The 23342-nt window shown below is 46.7% G+C and overlaps 1 protein-coding gene across 3 annotated transcripts in view; it reads left to right on the top strand.

Moving 5' to 3' along the window:
• The window catches only part of LOC115130387 (rho GTPase-activating protein 15-like), a 115983-nt gene that overhangs the window by 8179 nt on the left and 84462 nt on the right, over window positions 1-23342 (top strand). For all 3 annotated transcript variants that reach the window (XM_029661501.1, XM_029661492.1, XM_029661510.2), the window contains exon 5: window positions 396-485. In XM_029661501.1, the coding sequence (XP_029517361.1) occupies window positions 396-485 (90 nt within the window). The remainder of the gene's footprint in view (window positions 1-395; window positions 486-23342) is intronic.

Genomic DNA, 23342 nt, shown 5'->3' with positions numbered 1-23342 from the left:
TCTATTCCAGACCAGTCTGCACATTTTTAAAGTTTGAATGGAATTTCTAGATTAAACATTGTAAGAGGAGTAGCGTGCAGAAGAAGAAGAAGTATGATGGAGATTTAAGTCAGGACATTTTCTTCTCAAGTGCCACCTAATACTAGAGAACATGCAACACATGCACATTCTCATCTTACAGCATGATGACAAAAAAAGTGCTGATAACAAACAGGAATCAGAAGATCTGTCTCTGCTCTTGGGCAGATTGCTTCCATTTGTTCATTAATCGTGATTCATAACAAATATCTGGCCAAGATAGTGATAGCTGTACCCTGTTTGAAAACATGCCTTTATCCCATTCATAACACAGCAGTGAAACTACGTATTACTAACCACCTCTTATCCCTCTGTAGAAACCTGGATGCAGTCCTGATGGGATGGATCTCTGTGGGGCTGTGGCTGAATGGACAATGGAGAAGTCCAGCCGGAAGAACGTGCTTCAGGTATGGACATTTGGTTTATGTGTGAGAGGATCAGTAGTTTACAATAAGACTGAGCAGCCTGCAGATTGTCTGCTTTGGTTTTTGAGGATGGGATGTTATTGAGTCCACTCGTTCCCTGATGATTCCTACAGATAATAGACTCAACTTCTTAAGACATTTGATACATTTTCATGAATCTTTGAGTCTGTTCAGAAAATACATTTGCATTTAGTCAGATTGCATTTGAAGGTGATGTCAGGCCAGCGTCTTACATCTCCTCAAAACAAATGGCCTTTAGATCAGTAAATTAGACTCTTAAAATGTCACAGTACTATCTTCTTATTGCCTTTTGAAGATGATCTTTTGATAAAGGCTTAAGGCAGTAAAGCAAACTGATGATCGATTCATTGGCAGTGGCAGGGTAAGTTTTCATGGGGGGAAAAAAGCAGAGGGAAGAAATTCACTGATTACGGGAGGAAAGGAAGAGCAGATTGCTTAAGATACTTCATCGCTGCTGGTCGCTACTCTACTGCACAGTATTTCAGCCCCAAAATCTTAATGCGGTGAAGATTAAAATGGGAATTACAGCATAATCTTCAGTAATCCAAGTGCTGACAACATTGTCAATCAACTCTAGGTTTAAAGTTAAAATTAGCACGGAAAGTTACTGTTAATTTTGCACCAATCAAGACACTGATTTACAATCTAAGAAATACCTCACAAAGATGTGCCTGTCAGATGGGTAGATGCTAGAATATAAATATTTTTTTTCACCTATGTCTCTGCTCCCTGTATCCCTGTCTCCCAGAGAGATTCCTATTTGTAAGATATTTAATGGACTATGACAACATAACTGCTCGTTTGAACCACGTAAGCTAAGGGCCAGTTTACGGCACTATTCCATATGGTGATCTCAAAAGGCCATTCACTTCATCTAGATTTGATATTGAGTAATTTAATGTTCCTGCAAAGTACCCAGTGGTTGACGACACAGACGTGACTCTCAACTTTAAACCTTGATTGGTGTGAACAGGATATATTGCTTTCACTTCTGAGGAAATCCAAAGTATCAAATGCACTAAATATATAGATCGAATGTGCTTCCAATCAAAAGTCCAAATATGACAATGAGTCTCAGCTCAATGGATACTGTAATCAAATATACACTGCTGAAAAAAAATAAAGGGAACACTAAAATAACACATCCTAGATCTGAATGAATGAAATATTCTTATTAAATACTGTGGCAAAGAAGGGGGTCGAGTGATAAGTGGCAGATATGTGAGAGCAGAACTAATAAACGGGCTCTGCCCGATCACTAAAATGGCCACCCCTGTCAGAACTACAGATCACAAAATGGCCGACCGCCAAAACTACAAGTCCCAGAAGCAAGGGGAACCCTCAGAAGGTGGAGCCGACTCACAGATAAAGGGTCAAGAAAAACCAGGAAGAAGAAGAGAGGGTGCTGGAAGGATCTATGAACAATAGAGAAAGAGACTATAGAGATTGGCTGGATTTACCGTGTATGAGCTGGATTGTTTACCTGTTGGCGTTTGGACCTGGACCTACCGAGAACCCGATTCGTGTACCGAACCCTGCTATCCTTGACCTCGCCTACGGCCTGGGTGGACCAGGACGGAGAAACAAACGAACAGGTACTGTCCTGTTCGAAAGAACTCTCATTCTTGGGTGATTTGGTGACAGTTTACCACTTAGTTTGTGACAAACGCTCCTAACCTTGAAGAGGTTTGCCACACGTGGTGGAGGATGCGGGCATGGACTAACATACCACTGGTTAGGTAGAAGAACAAAATAAATACATGTTCAGTTAGCACTCCAAAGGGGAGTCAGGTTTTTTTTTGTTTTGGCTTTGTTTGGTTATGACAGTTTTTCAGGAAAATTAGTATGGAGGGAGCCATACAGGCCCTGTTACAAGCGGCGGCCGCCCAACAAGAGGCAACTAGAGCTCAACAAATAGCTCATCAGGATGCAATGCGAATGTATCAGGACACGTTACAGGTCCAGCACCGCACCAACCAGCTGCTCAGAGAAGAGCAAGAGAGAAACACCCGGGAGTTAAGAGAAGGCCTAAAGGGGCTAGCGGACCAAATTGGGGCTCAATTACCAGCTGCAAATACCCAGAGGAGGGCCAATCATTTTCTTCAAAAAATTACAGCGCAGGATGATGTGGAAGCATATCTTACCACCTTCGAAAGGACGGCAGAGAGGGAGAAGTGGCCGAAAGAAGAATGGGCAGGGCTTCTGGCACCATACCTGGCAGGGGACGCTCAAAAAGCGTATTTCGACCTGGAGTTGAAAGATGCACAGGATTACGATAAACTAAAGGGAGAGATCCTGACTAGACTGGGAGTGACCGATACCGTGAGGGCACAACGCTTCCACCAGTGGTCCTACCGACCGGGACAACCCCCACGAACACAGATGTTCGACTTGATTCACCTGGCACGGAAATGGTTGCGACCAGAGACCCGGTCATCCGCCGAGATCGTCGAGACCATCGTTCTCAACCAGTTTCAGCGAGGTCTACCCCAAGAAGTGGGACGATGGGTTGGCCAGAACGAGGTACTTTCCGCCGACCATCTCGTGGGCCTGGTTGAACGGTATTGTACGGCAGGAACAGCTGAGCAGGCACAGGAGGAAAGATTCCCGTTCCCCAGGCATGGGCGAACCATCGGACAGGGTAAGGCTGTCCCAACATATAGAGGGGGAAGAGAGCAGCGTGGGGCCATGAGGAAAGAATCAGAATCAGGCCGAGACACTAAGGGAAAAAACGGAAACCGGGACTGGGTGTCGAGGGGGTCTCCACCCCGAACCCCTATTATCTGTTACAATTGTAATCAACCAGGACATATTGCAGCCTACTGCCCTATTAAAGAAGAGCCAATGCAATGTAACCTTGGTGAAAATGAAGATGATATACGGTATGCATGTCCTGTTGTAACCACTGTACTTGAAAGATCAAGAAACAAACATATGTGCAGGGTGAAGGTTGAAGGGAAAGAGGTTGAAGCACTGCTGGATTCCGGCAGTATGCTAACCCTGGTCGTTGCAGGCCTAGTGCCGAATCATAAACTGGGATTGCATGTTGCCGTATCTGATGTTTGCCATTAGAGAGGTCCCTCAAGCCTCGCTGGGGTTTTCTCTCTTTGAGCTGGTATATGGGAGGCATCCCCGGGGAATCTTAGACATCGCCCGGGAAACCTGGGAGCACCAATCCACCCCGTATACTAGTGTCATAGAGCACGTCACGGAAATGCAAGACAGGATAGCCACAGTCATGCCCATCGTCAGAGAGCACATGAGACAAACACAAGAACACCAGCGGCACACTTATAACCGGCAGGCTACCCTGAGGGAATTTCAACCGGGAGATAAGGTGTTAGTGCTGATCCCCACGGTAGAGTGTAAACTACTAGCCACATGGAAAGGACCATATGAAGTACTGGAGAGAATAGGAGAGGTCAATTATCGGATCCGACAGCCAGGTCGATTGACCCCAGGAACAGATTTATCACATAAACCTGTTAAAAGCATGGAGAGAGAGAGAAACACTAATGGTCACATACCCCACACACATTCAGGAGACAGCCGAAGTAAATATTTCACCCACTCTGTCCCCAGCGCAAGTACAGGAAGTAAAGACCCTGATCCAGAAAAACAGAGATGTGTTTTCAGAGGTACCTGGCCGAACTGAGGTTACGGCTCATGATATCGTTTCCCTACCAGGGAGAAAAGTGAGTATGAGGCCATATCGGGTACCCGAGGCTCGACGGGCCGCGATTAGAGCAGAGACTGAGAAAATGTTGACAGCTGGAGTGGTCGAAGAGTCACATAGTGAGTGGTCTAGCCCAATTGTGATGGTCTCCAAGCCCGATGGGTCTTTGCGGTTCTGTAACGACTTTCGGAAGGTAAATGAAATCTCGAAGTTTGATGCCTACCCCATGCCCCGAGTAGATGAACTACTGGAGAAAATCGGTCATGCTCGGTACATTACGACCCTTGATCTGACAAAAGGGTACTGGCAAATTCCTCTGACCCCCAGGGCCAAAGAAAAGACAGCCTTTGCAACACCTGACGGTTTGTTTCAATACAGCGTCATGCCATTCGGGTTACACGGGGCCCCAGCCACCTTTCAACGGCTCATGGACAAAGTCCTAAAACCGCACAAAGCATACGCCGCAGCTTATTTAGATGACGTGGGGATCTACAGCCCAGATTGGGAATCCCACTTACCCCGGGTACAGGCAGTGTTAGACGCCCTTAGAAAGGCAGGGCTCACAGCAAACCCTGCCAAGTGTTATGTGGGGTTAGAGGAAACAGAGTACCTGGGATACACTGTGGGAAGAGGGTTAATCAAACCCCAACATAAGAAGGTGAAGGCAATTAGAGAATGGCCGAAACCAGTAAATAAGAAGCAGGTTCGAGCCTTCCTAGGGCTGACCGGTTACTACCGGAAGTTCATCCCAAGTTATGCCACAGTGGCCGCCCCACTTACCGACATGACTAGAGCCAGAGTGCCAAACATGGTCAAATGGGATGAAAGGGCCACCAAAGCATTTAGGACATTACAGGAGGCTCTCTGCTGTAATCCAGTGCTGGTGGTACCAGACTTTGAGAAAGAGTTTGTGGTTCAGACGGATGCCTCAGAGGTCGGCTTGGGAGCAGTGCTATCCCAAGAGGTAGAAGGGGTGGAACACCCCATCCTGTTTTTAAGCAGGAAGCTGGAACCACGGGAAACCAACTACTCAGTCGTTGAGAAAGAGGCGCTGGCAGTAAAGTGGGCTCTAGAAAGCCTGAAGTACTACCTGCTGGGGCGCCACTTCACCCTCATCAGTGACCATGCCCCACTCACCTGGATGCATAGGGCTAAAGAGAAGAACGCTCGGGTGATGCGGTGGTTTTTGAGTCTCCAACCGAAATGGGAAACGCGGATGGGTTATCCCGCATGCATGCATATTTTGCTGCGGTAGCCCGACCTATGTCGGATCTAGGGGGAGAGATATGTGGCAAAGAAGGGGGTTGAGTGATAAGTGGCAGATATGTGAGAGCAGAACTAATAAACGGGCTCTGCATTTACCGTGTATGAGCTGGATTGTTTTGGACTTACCTGTTGGCGTTTGGACCTGGACCTACCGAGAACCCGATTCGTGTACCGAACCCTGCTATCCTTGACCTCGCCTACGGCCTGGGTGGACCAGGACGGAGAAACAAACGAACAGGTACTGTCCTGTTCGAAAGAACTCTCATTCTTGGGTGATTTGGTGACAGTTTACCACTTAGTTTGTGACAAACGCTCCTAACCTTGAAGAGGTTTGCCACAATACTGACAACAAAATCACACAAAAATGATCAATGGAAATCAAATTTATCAACCCATGGAGGTCTGGATTTGGAGTCACACTCAAAATTAAAGTGGAAAACCACACTACAGGCTGATCCAACTTTGATGTAATGTCCTTAAAACAAGTCAAAATGAGGCTTAGTAGTGTGTGTGGCCTCCACGTGCCTGTATGACCTCCCTACAATGCCTGGGCATGCTCCTGATGAGGTGGCGGATGGTCTCCTGAGGGATCTCCTCCCAGACCTGGACTAAAGCATCCGCCAACATCCTGGACAGTCTGTGGTGCAACGTGGCGTTGGTGGATGGAGCGAGACATGATGTCCCAGATGTGCTCAATTGGATTCAGGTCTGGGGAATGGGCAGGCCAGTCCATAGCATCAATGCCTTCCTCTGCAGGAACTGCTGACACACTCCAGCCACATGAGGTCGAGCATTGTCTTGCATTAGGAGGAACTCAGGGCCAACCGCACCAGCATATGGTCTCACAAGGGGTCTGAGGATCTCATCTCGGTACCTAATGGCAGTCCGGTTACCTCTGGCGAGCACACGGAGGGCTGTGCGGCCCCCCCAAAGAAATGCCACCCCACACCATGACTGACCCACCGCCAAACCGGTCATGCTGGAGGATGTTGCAGGCAGCAGAACGTTCTCCACGGCGTCTCCAGACTCTGTCACATGTGCTCAGTGTGAACCTGCTTTCATCTGTGAAGAGCACAGGGCGCCAGTGGCGAATTTGCCAATCTTGGTGTTCTCTGGCAAATGCCAAACGTCCTGCACGGTGTTGGGCTGTAAGCACAACCCCCACCTGTGGACGTCGGGCCCTCATACCACCCTCATGGAGTCTGTTTCTGACCATTTGAGCAGACACATGCACATTTGTGGCCTGCTGGAGGTCATTTTGCAGGGCTCTGGCAGTGCTCCTCCTGCTCCTCCTTGCCCTCCTACGGCCTCCTCCACATCTCCTGATATACTGGACTTTCTCCTGGTAGCGCCTCCATGCTCTGGACACTACGCTGACAGACACAGCAAACCTTCTTGCCACAGCTCGCATTGATGTGCCATCCTGGATGAGCTGCACTACCTGAGCCACTTGTGTGGGTTGTAGACTCCGTCTCATGCTACCACTAGAGTGAAAGCACCGCCAGCATTCAAAAGTGACCAAAACATCATCCAGGAAGCATAGGAACTGAGAAGTGGTCTGTGGTCACCACCTGCACAACCACTACTTTATTGGGGGTGTCTTGCTAATTGCCTATAATTTCTACCTGTCTATTCCATTTGCACAACAGCATGTGGAATGTATTGTCAATCAGTGGTGCTTCCTAAGTGGACAGTTTGATTTCACAGAAGTGTGATTGACTTCGAATTACATTGTGTTGTTTAAGTGTCCCCTTTATTTTTTTGAGCAGAGTACATGAAGCATTCTTATTTTTCACCCAGCGCTCTGCTATCTGTCACTTTTATTCTCTCTGAACCACCCAGTAAGGAAGTGTCCTCCCTGGATAGTGTTGATATCCACAGGCTGCCCAGCCAAAGATCAGAGGGTCACGAACCTGAGAAATGTTGTGCCTCTCAGTCAGTCAGAGTTCACTTTCCTAAGACCTCAATGGCACCATCTGTTTTCCTCCGCAGTAGTGTTTCAGATCAGCGACATGACTGCCGGAAAACCTGTTCTTCCTAGAGGAAGTTATGGGTAAAACGATAGAGGAGAGCTGGAACGGATCCTTTAAGGCAGGGGTTCCCAAACGTTGTCACTCAGGCCCCCCCTTTCAACATCTCGCCCCCAACGTTCTACATCCACAAGCATTGTTCATGACACAATCTGTTCACACCCCTCTTCTGAGCGGAGAGAAAATGTTGCGCAGGTTTAAGGCTTATTTCCTGCAATTCTACACATTTTGTCATCGATCAATCAATCAAATGTATTTATAAAGCCCTTTTTACATCAGCCGATGTCACAAAGTGCTATACAGAAACCCAGCCTAAAACCCCAAACAGCGAGCAATGCAATGCAGGGTTTCAGAGAAAATGTTGCAGTATTTTAGCAAATATTCTTGCAATTCTATAAATGTTCTATACATGTCTAATGTGTATTCATGTGATATTTGAGTAAATCAAACATTACAACCAAATCTATGGGCAAAGAAACCATGCTGACATGGGCTAGTTGATCTGGACATTTCTGACAAGTTATAAATAGTCCCTTATGGTATGTAATGACTGATATGACAAGAGGAAAACACCTTGTGTATTGTACTTTTACAACTTTCAAAAGTAAGTTGAAAGCCAGACTGAGTTCCTTAACAAACAAAAAAAAGGCTCCCCACAGCTTGGGAACCACTTCCTCAAGGCAACGCCCGCCTGATATTTTCTTCTGTCTAAAGTTGAAAGTTTAGTGAATGTGTGATCAACTGAGGAAGTGGTTCAATAACTCTATGGCGGTCCTGCAAGAGGATGATCATGGTTTGAAGAGCGCTCTGGTTTGGCTCGAGGGCAGCTGAAGGAAAAGTAATCGTTTGGAAATACAGTGGGGCAAAAAAGTATTTAGTCAGCCACCAATTGTGCAAGTTCTCCTACTTAAAAAGATGAGAGAGGCCTGTAATCTTCATCATAGGTACACTTCAACTATGACAGACGAAGTGAGGGAAAAAATCCAGAAAATCACATTGTAGGATTTTTTATTTATGAATTTATTTGCAAATTATGGTGGAAAATAAGTATTTGGTCAATAACAAAAGTTTATCTCAATACTTTGTTATATACCCTTTGTTGGCAATGACAGAGGTCAAACGTTTTCTGTACGTCTTCACAAGGTTTTCACACACTGTTGCTGGTATTTTGGCTCATTCCTCCATGCAGATCTCCTCTAGAGCAGTGATGTTTTGGGGCTGTTGCTGGGCAACACGGACTTTCAACTCCCTCCAAAGATTTTCTATGGGGTTGAGATCTGGAGACTGGCTAGGCCACTCCAGGACCTTGAAATGCTTCTTACGATGCCACTCCTTCGTTGCCCGGGTGGTGTGTTTGGGATCATTGTCATGCTGAACGACCCAGCAACGTTTCATCTTCAATGCCCTTGCTGATAGGAGGTTTACACTCAAAATCTCACGATACATGGCCCCATTCATTCTTTCATTTACACTGATGAGTCGTCCTGGTCCCTTTGCAGAAAAACAGCCCCAAAGCATGATATTTCCATGATGTTTCCACCCCCATGCGTCACAGTAGGTATGGTGTTCTTTGGATGCAACTCAGCATTCTTTGTCCTCCAATCACGACGAGTTTAGTTTTGACCAAAAAGTTATATTTTGGTTTAATCTAACCATATGACATTCTCCCAATCTTCTTCTGGATCATCCAAATGCTCTCTAGCAAACTTCAGACAGGCCTGGACATGTACTGGCTTAAGCAGAGGGACACGTCTGGCACTGCAGGATTTGAGTCCCTGGTGGCGTAGTGTGTTACTGATCGTAGGCTTTGTTACTTTGGTCCCAGCTCTCTGCAGGTCATTCACTAGGTCCCACCGTGTGGTTCTGGGATTTTTGCTCACCATTCTTGTGATCATTTTGATCCCACGGTGTGAGATCTTGCGTGGAGCCCCAGATCGAGGGAGATTATCAGTGGTCTTGTATGTCTTCCATTTCCTAATAATTGCTCCCACAGTTGATTTCTTCAAACCAAGCTGCTTACCTATTGCACATTCAGTCTTCCCTGCCTGGTGCAGGTCTACAATTTTGTTTCTGGTGTCCTTTGACAGCTCTTTGGTCTTGGCCATAGTGGAGTTTGGAGTGTGACTGTTTGAGGTTGACAGGTTCAAACAGGTGCCATTAATACAGGTAACAAGTGGAGGACAGAGGAGCCTCTTAAAGAAGAAGTTACAGGTCTGTGAGAGCCAGAAATCTTGCTTGTTTGTTATTGACCAAATACTTATTTTCCACCATAATTTGCAAATAAATTCATAAAAAATCCTACAATGTGATTTTCTGGAGAAAAAAAAATCTAATTTTGTCTGTCATAGTTGAAGTGTAGCTATGATGAAAATTACAGACCTCTCTCATCTTTTTAAGTGAGAGAACATGCACAATTGGTGGCTGACTAAATACTTTTTTGACCCACTGTAGGTGTTCATGTTATTTATCTACCCAGTTTATGTATTCTCCTTGTTTTTCTTTCTTTTTCTCTTTATTATCTTTATCATTGTTGAAAGACAGTTGGTGGCACACAGGTCTTTCAGATTCCACAAGGAAAGGAAAGAGGATGGGAATGGAGGAGGGTGTTATTGAGGCCATTGTCATCCAAAGTATTTATTCAGCTGCAGGGTCCTTTGCAGGGACAGATGTTCCTCAGCGTTCCCTTCACCTCCTCACTCATCAAAATCATCATCTGTGTTTATGAATAGATGGATGTTGTTTTTCGTGATTCACTATTGTAATTCCAGGAGCTTTAGGAAGGAGGGACACTGGTTACTCCCCACTCCAGCTTAGTGACACACTTGGTAAATAACCCTCACATGGTCTCTACATATGAGATTTTTTTAATAATACCAAGGTTCCCGTCAGCATTATCACTAACACAGCATTGACTAAGTGAAAAGTAACCTTGCAGAAACACAGAGAGGGGAGCTTTGATCTTTGTACTTGGACACCTGAGGGAGCCCCGTATCTCGTGTCATACACACTGAAAGAACACAGTTCCAAACTGTTGCCAGTTCTTGTGACATCACATGAGGATAGACAAGAAATACACATATCAGAATGCATTATGAGATCAGTCATTGTTGGTCACCAAGCCGCCGTATGATACGTATGATAGCAGAATTATCCAAATATTGTAAAAATATAAACAAAGGTTGTTTTGTTTTGTCATTTAGCAGACGCTCTTATCCAGAGCGACCTACAGTAGTGAGTGCATACGTTTTTTAAAACTTTTTTGTACTGCGTTCACTGAAGAACAAAGATTGTTTAAACTTCACTCTTTGTAGAGTGGCAAAAACCAAACCATTTGAAGAGGCAGAGATGTAAGAGGGAACAGAAAAAGCTTGGGGAACCCCAAACCAGACCACCTATCAGGCTAACACTGTCCGATCAAAGCCAGATACAATGAGCAGAGCTCTGTATTCTAAACTGGAGTGTTGAGCTAACTTATGTGAATTCTTGAGTGGTGTCAAATCAAATCAAATCAAATCACATTTATTTATATAGCCCTTCGTACATCAGCTGATATCTCAAAGTACTGTACAGAAACCCAGCCTAAAACCCCAAACAGCAAGCAATGCAGGTGTAAAAGCACGGTGGCTAGGAAAAACTCCCTAGAAAGGCCAAAACCTAGGAAGAAACCTAGAGAGGAACCAGGCTATGTGGGGTGGCCAGTCCTCTTCTGGCTGTGCCGGGTAGAGATTATAACAGAACATGGCCAAGATGTTCAAATGTTCATAAATGACCAGCATGGTCGAATAATAATAAGGCAGAACAGTTGAAACTGGAGCAGCAGCACAGTCAGGTGGACTGGGGACAGCAAGGAGTCATCATGTCAGGTAGTCCTACCAGGTCAGGTAGTGTCATACTGAAAATAATATTTAAAAATATCTGGAGACTAAGAATGGAAATAGCTGCACACTGTCTTTATAAGCAATTGATAAGAATTTCAACCCATATTTTTTTTAAATAACTATCGTCAGCATTGATGAAAGCAGACAGTCTGTTTGAAAAGGACTAACGACTCAAAGTGTCTCCCGCGAGGCTAATAAAGCCAGACATCTCTGACGTTGCTCAACAAATAAAAAGGAGTACAACTTTGAATAAGTGGTCATGCATTTTTCATGCTTTTCTGCATATCTAAGTGTTTGAGTCTGGCTTGAGTGAGTTAAAAGCAAATAACAAAAGGAGCAGAAAAGTCCAAAATTGCATCAACTCCTCTAGTAGAGAGACAAACAGTAGGGTAGTGTCAAAGGCGTCTGGTTTTATCCACGGGCTGCTTCTACGGAGTCGTCGACAGCAGCATCCTTCTCTCATTACTAATTGATTCTTTGGAGGTTTGGGCGACTCTCGCTATGAGCCTCCTGTACCCTATCTTGTCTGACAAACATGGTTCTCATAGTCATAATGTGGAAAAACAAACTCCAAAAACATCCATGGAGAGAGGACAGAAACAACTGGGAGGATGAAATAGAGCCCGGGGCTAGAAAATAATGAGTCCATTTCAGTGGAGGAGCTTTAACCTGCCACCGCCCCAAAAAAATTGCTTGTCTTGACTAATCAAAAGGAAAGTTTAATATTATTGCGAAAGACTCGTAATCACGTGCGAGAAGTATGAAGCATCCTTCTGAGTGTCGAAGGTGAATCATACTGTGAGGAAGAGGGTGGGTGACTGCGTTGAGGTTAGCACAATTTATGATCTTCGGTTTTCTGAATGAGCCTCAACCTTTCTAGAGTTCAGTCAGATTGACAACTGTCTTGACTCTTGTTACACCAACACAGAAAGACCAAACAACCCTGAGGTGAAGGAGATGTATGTGGAGTAGATAAGAATAGCTGGATTGATTACACGGATTAATGAATATATTCACTACTTTAAAAAAGTGAAAGATCAGCGCAGTAGATGTTCAGAGCAGGTTGTAGTTTGTAGTATTTTTAGTAGTAGTAGTCCGGTGTCTACTGGTCCGCTGATCCTGGGATGTAATCGTACAAATCTGCTGACCTGACTAGTTTAATACCCTTCTGTCTTAAGCTCACAGTGCCTGATTGCTTCCAGATGACCAGCCTCGATTTCCTCGGTTGTGAATAGGAGTGGTTCACTCCCAAAATGGACATCGCATCACACACAGATAGAGAGATCCTCTCAGACACAGACTGTGCTTCTACTAGCCAACACTACTTTAGTGAGGTCTAGGACCTATGACCTGTGGTTAAACCCAATAGGAAGCTCCTACCTTCCATAGTGTTGATGATATTGGGCATCAGCCAACAACTAGTCATTTATTTAAAAAAATAGAGCCTATACTAGAATGTTAATGGGAAAGTTAGTCGGGGGAAAATAGCAATATCCAGACCATTTCATTCACCTCTCATATTCCTTCATCCACCTCCCTCTTGTTCTCTTGTGCTTCCGGCTGGAGGGAAGAGACTTTACCACCAAGACATTCACCATATTGTAGCGATGCATGTCTCCGCGGTGTCAGAGCTGCGGGAGTCTGGAGCTGTTGAACAGTGTTATCATACAGTAAGCAGCGTTTCACACACTGCACAGGGGTTGATATGCTTGGGAGTGACTTTGTGAATAGTGTTATGGTTAATGGTCTAGGAGGATGGCTAACTCTCTAAGGCTTTAAGTAGGGAAGTGGTATTATTGTACATCAATCTATTCAAATAATAGGCTTTTATTTTGTTTTGCTATGAGATGAAGGCATGTCGGTTTGTCCCTCCGTGTTCTGGTAGAACTCTTCTGTCTTTTTAAAGGTATGGATAGCACTTAGATGACTTTCCAGCTCAGAATAAAATGGCAGTTACATCTCCACTCTTTTATGCTGAGCTCTGAAGTGAAGTGGTACTGCGATCTGTATATCTAGTCTCTTGATTTTTATTCATCCCTGAAACATTTTACCCACAAACCATGTAAATAAAATAAATAAAAATGGTGACTGCCTTAGAAAGATTTTTCCCTGTAACCCTTAAACACAGATACTTTATGACAACAGAATCACAACAGTCCCAGATTAACATTGAAACACTAGCTGTCATCGGAGTCTTGACCGCTACAAGACATGGTCAGGTTCACCATGTCAGTCCATCATCTGGTCCTCCCCCCCCCCCAGCTGTATCACATTTACATTTACATTTACATTTAAGTCATTTAGCAGACGCTCTTATCCAGAGCGACTTACAAATTGGTGCTTTCACCTTAAGACATCCAGTGGAACAGCCACTTTACAATAGTGCATCTAAATCTTTTAAGGGGGGTGAGAAGGATTACTTTATCCTATCCTAGGTATTCCTTAAAGAGGTGGGGTTTCAGGTGTCTCCGGAAGGTGGTGATTGACTCCGCTGTCCTGGCATCGTGAGGGAGTTTGTTCCACCATTGGGGGGCCAGAGCAGCGAACAGTTTTGACTGGGCTGCGCGGGAACTGTACTTCCTCAGTGGTAGGGAGGCGAGCAGGCCAGAGGTGGATGAACGCAGTGCCCTTGTTTGGGTGTAGGGCCTGATCAGAGCCTGGAGGTACTGAGGTGCCGTTCCCCTCACAGCTCCGTAGGCAAGCACCATGGTCTTGTAGCGGATGCGAGCTTCAACTGGAAGCCAGTGGAGAGAGCGGAGGAGCGGGGTGACGTGAGAGAACTTGGGAAGGTTGAACACCAGACGGGCTGCGGCGTTCTGGATGAGTTGTAGGGGTTTAATGGCACAGGCAGGGAGCCCAGCCAACAGCGAGTTGCAGTAATCCAGTCGGGAGATGACAAGTGCCTGGATTAGGACCTGCGCCGCTTCCTGTGTGAGGCAGGGTCGTACTCTGCGGATGTTGCAGAGCATGAACCTACAGGAACGGGCCACCGCCTTGATGTTAGTTGAGAACGACAGGGTGTTGTCCAGGATCACGCCAAGGTTCTTAGCGCTCTGGGAGGAGGACACAATGGAGTTGTCAACCGTGATGGCGAGATCATGGAACGGGCAGTCCTTCCCCGGGAGGAAGAGCAGCTCCGTCTTGCCGAGGTTCAGCTTGAGGTGGTGATCCGTCATCCACACTGATATGTCTGCCAGACATGCAGAGATGCGATTCGCCACCTGGTCATCAGAAGGGGGAAAGGAGAAGATTAATTGTGTGTCGTCTGCATAGCAATGATAGGAGAGACCATGTGAGGTTATGACAGAGCCAAGTGACTTGGTGTATAGCGAGAATAGGAGAGGGCCTAGAACAGAGCCCTGGGGACGCCAGTGGTGAGAGCGCGTGGTGAGGAGACGGATTCTCGCCACGCCACCTGGTAGGAGCGACCTGTCAGGTAGGACGCAATCCAAGCGTGGGCCGCGCCGGAGATGCCCAACTCGGAGAGGGTGGAGAGGAGGATCTGATGGTTCACAGTATCGAAGGCAGCCGATAGGTCTAGAAGGATGAGAGCAGAGGAGAGAGAGTTAGCTTTAGCAGTGCGGAGCGCCTCCGTGATACAGAGAAGAGCAGTCTCAGTTGAATGACTAGTCTTGAAACCTGACTGATTTGGATCAAGAAGGTCATTCTGAGAGAGATAGCGGGAGAGCTGGCCAAGGACGGCACGTTCAAGAGTTTTGGAGAGAAAAGAAAGAAGGGATACTGGTCTGTAGTTGTTGACATCGGAGGGATCGAGTGTAGCTTTTTTCAGAAGGGGTGCAACTCTCGCTCTCTTGAAGACGGAAGGGACGTAGCCAGCGGTCAGGGATGAGTTGATGAGCGAGGTGAGGTAAGGGAGAAGGTCTCCGGAAATGGTCTGGAGAAGAGAGGAGGGGATAGGGTCAAGCGGGCAGGTTGTTGGGCGGCCGGCCGTCACAAGACGCGAGATTTCATCTGGAGAGAGGGGGAGAAAGAGGTCAGAGCACAGGGTAGGGCAGTGTGAGCAGAACCAGCGGTGTCGTTTGACTTAGCAAACGAGGATCGGATGTCGTCGACCTTCTTTTCAAAATGGTTGACGAAGTCATCTGCAGAGAGGGAGGAGGGGGAGGGGAGGAGGATTCAGGAGGGAGGAGAAGGTGGCAAAGAGCTTCCTAGGGTTAGAGGCAGATGCTTGGAATTTAGAGTGGTAGAAAGTGGCTTTAGCAGCAGAGACAGAAGAGGAAAATGTAGAGAGGAGGGAGTGAAAGGATGCCAGGTCCGCAGGGAGGCGGAGTTTTCCTCCATTTCCGCTCGGCTGCCCGGAGCCCTGTTCTGTGAGCTCGCAATGAGTCGTCGAGCCACGGAGCGGGAGGGAGGACCGAGCCGGCCTGGAGGATAGGGGACATAGAGAGTCAAAGGATGCAGAAAGGGAGGAGAGGAGGGTTGAGGAGGCAGAATCAGGAGATAGGTTGGAGAAGGTTTGAGCAGAGGGAAGAGATGATAGGATGGAAGAGGAGAGAGTAGCGGGGGAGAGAGAGCGAAGGTTGGGACGGCGCGATACCATCCGAGTAGGGGCAGTGTGGGAAGTGATGGATGAGAGTGAGAGGGAAAAGGATACAAGGTAGTGGTCGGAGACTTGGAGGGGAGTTGCAGTGAGGTTAGTGGAAGAACAGCATCTAGTAAAGATGAGGTCGAGCGTATTGCCTGCCTTGTGAGTAGGGGGGGAAGGTGAGAGGGTGAGGTCAAAAGAGGAGAGTACTGGAAAGAAGGAGGCAGAGAGGAATGAGTCAAAGGTAGACGTGGGGAGGTTAAAGTCGCCCAGAACTGTGAGAGGTGAGCCGTCCTCAGGAAAGGAGCTTATCAAGGCATCAAGCTCATTGATGAACTCTCCGAGGGAACCTGGAGGGCGATAAATGATAAGGATGTTAAGCTTGAAAGGGCTGGTAACTGTGACAGCATGGAATTCAAAGGAGGCGATAGACAGATGGGTAAGGGGAGAAAGAGAGAATGACCACTTGGGAGAGATGAGGATCCCGGTGCCACCACCCCGCTGACCAGAAGCTCTCGGGGTGTGCGAGAACACGTGGGCGGACGAAGAGAGAGCAGTAGGAGTAGCAGTGTTATCTGTGGTGATCCATGTTTCCGTCAGTGCGAAGAAGTCGAGGGACTGGAGGGAGGCATAGGCTGAGATGAGCTCTGCCTTGTTGGCCGCAGATCGGCAGTTCCAGAGGCTACCGGAGACCTGGAACTCCACGTGGGTCGTGCGCGCTGGGACCACCAGATTAGGGTGGCGCGGCCACGCGGTGTGGAGCGTTTGTATGGTCTGTGCAGAGAGGAGAGAACAGGGATAGACAGACACATAGTTGACAGGCTACAGAAGAGGCTACGCTAATGCAAAGGAGATTGGAATGACAAGTGGACTACACGTCTCGAATGTTCAGAAAGTTAAGCTTACGTAGCAAGAATCTTATTGACTAAAATGATTAAAATGATACAGTACTGCTGAAGTAGGCTAGCTGGCAGTGGATGCGTTGTTGACTTTGTAGGCTAGCTGGCAGTGGCTGCGTTGTTGGCACTACACTAATCAAGTCGTTCCGTTGAGTGTGATAGTTTCTACAGTGCTGCTATTCGGGGGCTAGCTGGCTAGCTAGCAGTGTTGATTACGTTACGTTGCGTTAAAAGAACGACAATAGCTGGCTAGCTAACCTAGAAAATCGCTCTAGACTACACAATTATCTTTGATACGAAGACGGCTATGTAGCTACCTATGTAGCTAGCTACGATCAAACAAATCAAACCGTTGTACTGTGATGAAATTAAATGAAAATGTGATACTACCTGTGGAGCGAAGCGGAGTGCGAGCGGGTTGTTGAGTGAGGAAGTTCTATTCGGTAGACGTTGGCTAGCTGTTGGCTAGCTAGCAGTGTCTCCTACGTTAAGGACGACAAATAGCTGGCTAGCTAACCTCGGTAAATTAAGATAATCACTCTAAGACTACACACTCTAAACTACACAATTATCTTGGATACGAAGACAGCAAAGACAACTATGTAGCTAGCTAACACTACACTAATCAAGTCGTTCAGTTGAGTGTAATAGTTTTTACAGTGCTGCTATTCGGAAGACGGTGGACGTTTGCTAGCTGGCTAGCTGGCTAGCTGCTGGGCAGATAGCAGTGTAGACTACGTTAGGACGACGAAATACGATAATTACGCAATTATCTTTGATACAAAGACGGCTATGTAGCTAGCTAAGAAGAAATTGCTAAGATTAGACAAATCAAACCGTTGTACTATAATGAAATGTAATGAAATGTAATGAAAAGTTAGAAAAGTTATACGACCTGCGGACCGAAGCGCTCGGATGCGACCGCTCGCTCCAACCCGGATACATCACAAAGGCCGGGACAACTGGCCGGGATTGGAAGTCCTATGGGATGGTGCACAATTGACCCAGCTTCGTCCGTGTTAGGGGAAGGTTTGGCCGGGGTAGGCCCCTTTATCATTGTAATTAAGAATTTGTTCCTAACTGACATACCTAGTTAAATAAATGAAATAAAAGTATTGCATCAGCATTGCTTTTAGGTGACTGTGCTGTTGTTACCTTCGTAATGTTCCCTTTGAAGTGAGTCTCTGGGGACTTAATCTGTTGAAATGACAGTTTCTCTCTGAGAGTTCTCTTGTGGTGTGGCCCTTCATCCTCAAAGCTGCTTACATTGAAGTGGGCATTAATTTGTTTTTTTCAGAGAAATAGTGAAAGTATAGTGTGTGTTAAGTGCCAGAACGGTGGAAGGATTTAAACCTCCAACAGCAGATTGCCTTGGAGATTCAATTTAGAAATAAACGTCAGTTCAGTTAAACCATAGGACTTAATTCTAGCCAGACATACATCACACAACGTTATACCTTTCCTTTGTGGGGAGATGAAGCATCGCAATAAGTTCGGGTCATGGAGCAAAGAGAAGTGAACAGAGCCATTTGTGGGTGATGAATTGTGGGGATTAATTACAATTTCTAGCAAATGATGGAACATCCTCATCACAACTGTCACCTTGGCCTTCAATAACTCAGCAGTACATTACGGCATTAACATTCTGCTCAGGTCAGACCTGAAGAAGAAGCACCAACACAGATATTCTTTGATTTCACACCATTTCCTCTGTTATTGTAAGAACGTATCTTTCTGTGAACTATATCGTTGCAGTTTTGACACATCTACAAATATTTTGTTGCAAATTGGAAATAATTAACTTGGCAAAATATAATGCTTCAAAGTTGCATTGTTCCTTTATGAGGGGCCATAATTAATGTTTAATTTAAGAGCCACATGCAAATGTAAATGCACAAATGGCAGTCTCCTCTCTCCTCCGCTGTACATATTTAAATATTAATGGCTCCAGTCCAAAGAAAGCCCAGACATTCAACACCCTCTTTATTAAGAAATGTGATCAAAAATAAACATCTATTTCCTATTCTTTTTAATTTCTAAAAGTAAAACATTACATTGCACTACATTTCACTTAGTCAAAATACACAGGAAAGCTTTGACTTGTTTTGTATAGTTACAAGGAGCTGAATATATTCTATATATAATATATTCTATATGTAATATATTCTCTGAATAGAAGTCATACTCTTTATATGCAGTTATTTTACTGTGATATGAACATCCATTGCATTGTCAAAACTGATTATCTACTATAATACCTTACATTTTAATAACAGTCATGCAGTCAAATGACACTATTGGTCTGTTTGTTATGAAGATCATTGTTATTTGGCGGGCATAAACTATACAATTAATCTTTTATTTGCCGTAGTCTGTTATTTCCCAATGAATATCTTTGCCAATGGTTTTGTTTGACTGTGGAGACCTAAATGTTTCTCTAGCAGGCACCTCCAACACTATCTGTAGTGTTCTCTAGCCTCCACCTCCAACACTGTCTGTAGTGTTCTCTAGCCGGCACCTCCAACACTGTCTGTAGTGTTCTCTAGCCTGCACCTCCATCACTGTCTGTAGTGTTCTCTAGCCTGCACCTCCATCACTGTCTGTAGTGTTCTCTAGCCTGCACCTCCAACAATGTCTGTAGTGTTCTCTAGCCTCCACCTCCAACACTGTCTGTAGTGTTCTCTAGCCGGCACCTCCAACACTGTCTGTAGTGTTCTCTAGCCTCCACCTCCAACACTGTCTGTAGTGTTCTCTAGCCTGCACCTCCATCACTGTCTGTAGTGTTCTCTAGCCTGCACCTCCAACAATGTCTGTAGTGTTCTCTAGCCTCCACCTCCAACACTGTCTGTAGTGTTCTCTAGCCTCCACCTCCAACACAGTCTGTAGTGTTCTCTAGCCTCCACCTCCAACACTATCTGTAGTGTTCTCTAGCCTGCACCTCCAACACTGTCTGTAGTGTTCTCTAGCCTCCACCTCCAACACTGTCTGTAGTGTTCTCTAGCCGGCACCTCCAACACTGTCTGTAGTGTTCTCTAGCCGCCACCTCCAACACTGTCTGTAGTGTTCTCTAGCCTCCACCTCCATCACTGTCTGTAGTGTTCTCTAGCCTCCACCTCCAACACTGTCTGTAGTGTTCTCTAGCCGGCACCTCCAACACTGTCTGTAGTGTTCTCTAGCCTCCACCTCCAACACTGTCTGTAGTGTTCTCTAGCCGCCACTTCCAACACTGTCTGTAGTGTTCTCTAGCCGGCACCTCCAACACTGTCTGTAGTGTTCTCTAGCCTCCACCTCCAACACTGTCTGTAGTGTTCTCTAGCCGGCACCTCCAACACTGTCTGTAGTGTTCTCTAGCCTGCACCTCCATCACTGTCTGTAGTGTTCTCTAGCAGGCACCTCCAACAATGTCTGTAGTGTTCTCTAGCCTCCACCTCCAACACTGTCTGTAGTGTTCTCTAGCCGCCACTTCCAACACTGTCTGTAGTGTTCTCTAGCCTGCACCTCCAACACTGTCTGTAGTGTTCTCTAGCAGGCACCTCCAACACTGTCTGTAGTATTCTCTAGCCGCCACCTCCAACACTGTCTGTAGTGTTCTCTAGCCTCCACCTCCATCACTGTCTGTAGTGTTCTCTAGCCTCCACCTCCAACACTGTCTGTAGTGTTCTCTAGCCGGCACCTCCAACACTGTCTGTAGTGTTCTCTAGCCTCCACCTCCAACACTGTCTGTAGTGTTCTCTAGCCGCCACTTCCAACACTGTCTGTAGTGTTCTCTAGCCGGCACCTCCAACACTGTCTGTAGTGTTCTCTAGCCTCCACCTCCAACACTGTCTGTAGTGTTCTCTAGCCGGCACCTCCAACACTGTCTGTAGTGTTCTCTAGCCTGCACCTCCATCACTGTCTGTAGTGTTCTCTAGCAGGCACCTCCAACAATGTCTGTAGTGTTCTCTAGCCTCCACCTCCAACACTGTCTGTAGTGTTCTCTAGCCGCCACTTCCAACACTGTCTGTAGTGTTCTCTAGCCGGCACCTCCAACACTGTCTGTAGTGTTCTCTAGCCGCCACCTCCAACACTGTCTGTAGTGTTCTCTAGCCTCCACCTCCATCACTGTCTGTAGTGTTCTCTAGCCTCCACCTCCAACACTGTCTGTAGTGTTCTCTAGCCGGCACCTCCAACACTGTCTGTAGTGTTCTCTAGCCTGCACCTCCATCACTGTCTGTAGTGTTCTCTAGCAGGCACCTCCAACAATGTCTGTAGTGTTCTCTAGCCTCCACCTCCAACACAGTCTGTAGTGTTCTCTAGCCTCCACCTCCAACACAGTCTGTAGTGTTCTCTAGCCTGCACCTCCATCACTGTCTGTAGTGTTCTCTAGCCTCCACCTCCATCACTGTCTGTAGTGTTCTCTAGCCTCCACCTCCAACACTGTCTGTAGTGTTCTCTAGCCTCCACCTCCATCACTGTCTGTAGTGTTCTCTAGCCTCCACCTCCAACACTGTCTGTAATGTTCTCTAGCCGGCACCTCCAACACTGTCTGTAGTGTTCTCTAGCCTGCACCTCCATCACTGTCTGTAGTGTTCTCTAGCAGGCACCTCCAACAATGTCTGTAGTGTTCTCTAGCCTCCACCCCCAACACAGTCTGTAGTGTTCTCTAGCCTCCACCCCCAACACAGTCTGTAGTGTTCTCTAGCCTCCACCTCCAACATAGTCTGTAGTGTTCTCTAGCCTGCACCTCCATCACTGTCTGTAGTGTTCTCTAGCCTCCACCTCCAACACTGTCTGTAGTGTTCTCTAGCCTGCACCTCCAACACTGTCTGTAGTGTTCTCTAGCCTCCACCTCCAACACTGTCTGTAGTGTTCTCTAGCAGGCACCTCCAACACTGTCTGTAGTGTTCTCTAGCCTGCACCTCCATCACTGTCTGTAGTGTTCTCTAGCCTCCACCTCCAACACTGTCTGTAGTGTTCTCTAGCAGGCACCTCCAACACTGTCTGTAGTGTTCTCTAGCCTGCACCTCCAACACTGTCTGTAGTGTTCTCTAGCAGGCACCTCCATCACTGTCTGTAGTGTTCTCTAGCCTCCACCTCCAACACTGTCTGTAGTGTTCTCTAGCTTCCACCTCCATCACTGTCTGTAGTGTTCTCTAGCCTCCACCTCCAACACTGTCTGTAGTGTTCTCTAGCCTGCACCTCCAACACTGTCTGTAGTGTTCTCTAGCAGGCACCTCCAACACTGTCTGTAGTGTTCTCTAGCCTACCCCTCCAACACTGTCTGTAGTGTTCTCTAGCAGGCACCTCCAACACTGTCTGTAGTGTTCTCTAGCCGGCACCTCCAACACTGTCTGTAGTGTTCTCTAGCCTGCACCTCCAACACTGTCTGTAGTGTTCTCTAGCATGCACCTCCAACACTGTCTGTAGTGTTCTCCAGCAGGCACCTCCAACACTATCTGTAGTGTTCTCTAGCCTGCACCTCCATCACTGTCTGTAGTGTTCTCTAGCCTGCACCTCCAACACTGTCTGTAGTGTTCAATAGCCTCCACCTCCAACACTGTCTGTAGTGTTCTCTAGCCTCCACCTCCAACACTGTCTGTAGTGTTGTCTAACCAGCACCTCCAACACTGTCTGTAGTGTTCTCTAGCCTCCACCTCCAACACTGTCTGTAGTGTTCTCTAGCCGGCACCTCCAACACTGTCTGTAGTGTTCTCTAGCCTGCACCTCCAACACTGTCTGTAGTGTTCTCTAGCCTGCACCTCCAACACTGTCTGTAGTGTTCTCTAGCAGGCACCTCCAACACTATCTGTAGTGTTCTCTAGCAGGCACCTCCAACACTGTCTGTAGTGTTCTCTAGCCGCCACCTCCAACACTGTCTGTAGTGTTCTCTAGCAGGCACCTCCAACACTGTCTGTAGTGTTCTCTAGCCTCCACCTCCAACACTGTCTGTAGTGTTCTCTAGCCTGCACCTCCAACACAGTCTGTAGTGTTCTCTAGCCGCCACCTCCAACACTGTCTGTAGTGTTCTCTAGCAGGCACCTCCATCACTGTCTGTAGTGTTCTCTAGCAGGCACCTCCAACACTGTCTGTAGTGTTCTCTAGCAGGCACCTCCAACACTGTCTGTAGTGTTCTCTAGCCTGCACCTCCAACACTGTCTGTAGTGTTCTCTAGCCTCCACCTCCAACACTGTCTGTAGTGTTCTCTAGCCTGCACCTCCAACACTGTCTGTAGTGTTCTCTAGCCGGCACCTCCAACACTGTCTGTAGTGTTCTCTAGCCGGCACCTCCAACACTGTCTGTAGTGTTCTCTAGCCTGCACCTCCAACACTGTCTGTTAATGTTCTCTAGCCTCCACCTCCAACACTGTCTGTATTGTTCTCTAGCCTCCACCTCCAACACTGTCTGTAGTGTTCTCTAGCAGGCACCTCCAACACTGTCTGTAGTGTTCTCTAGCAGGCACCTCCAACACTGTCTGTAGTGGTCTCTAGCCTCCACCTCCAACACTGTCTGTAGTGTTCTCTAGCAGGCACCTCCAACACTGTCT

Source organism: Oncorhynchus nerka, linkage group LG1 (assembly GCF_034236695.1).
Source record: "Oncorhynchus nerka isolate Pitt River linkage group LG1, Oner_Uvic_2.0, whole genome shotgun sequence".
NCBI lineage: Eukaryota > Metazoa > Chordata > Actinopteri > Salmoniformes > Salmonidae > Oncorhynchus > Oncorhynchus nerka.
Note: the sequence above shows the minus strand (reverse complement) of the source record. Positions and strands in the feature narration are given on the sequence as shown.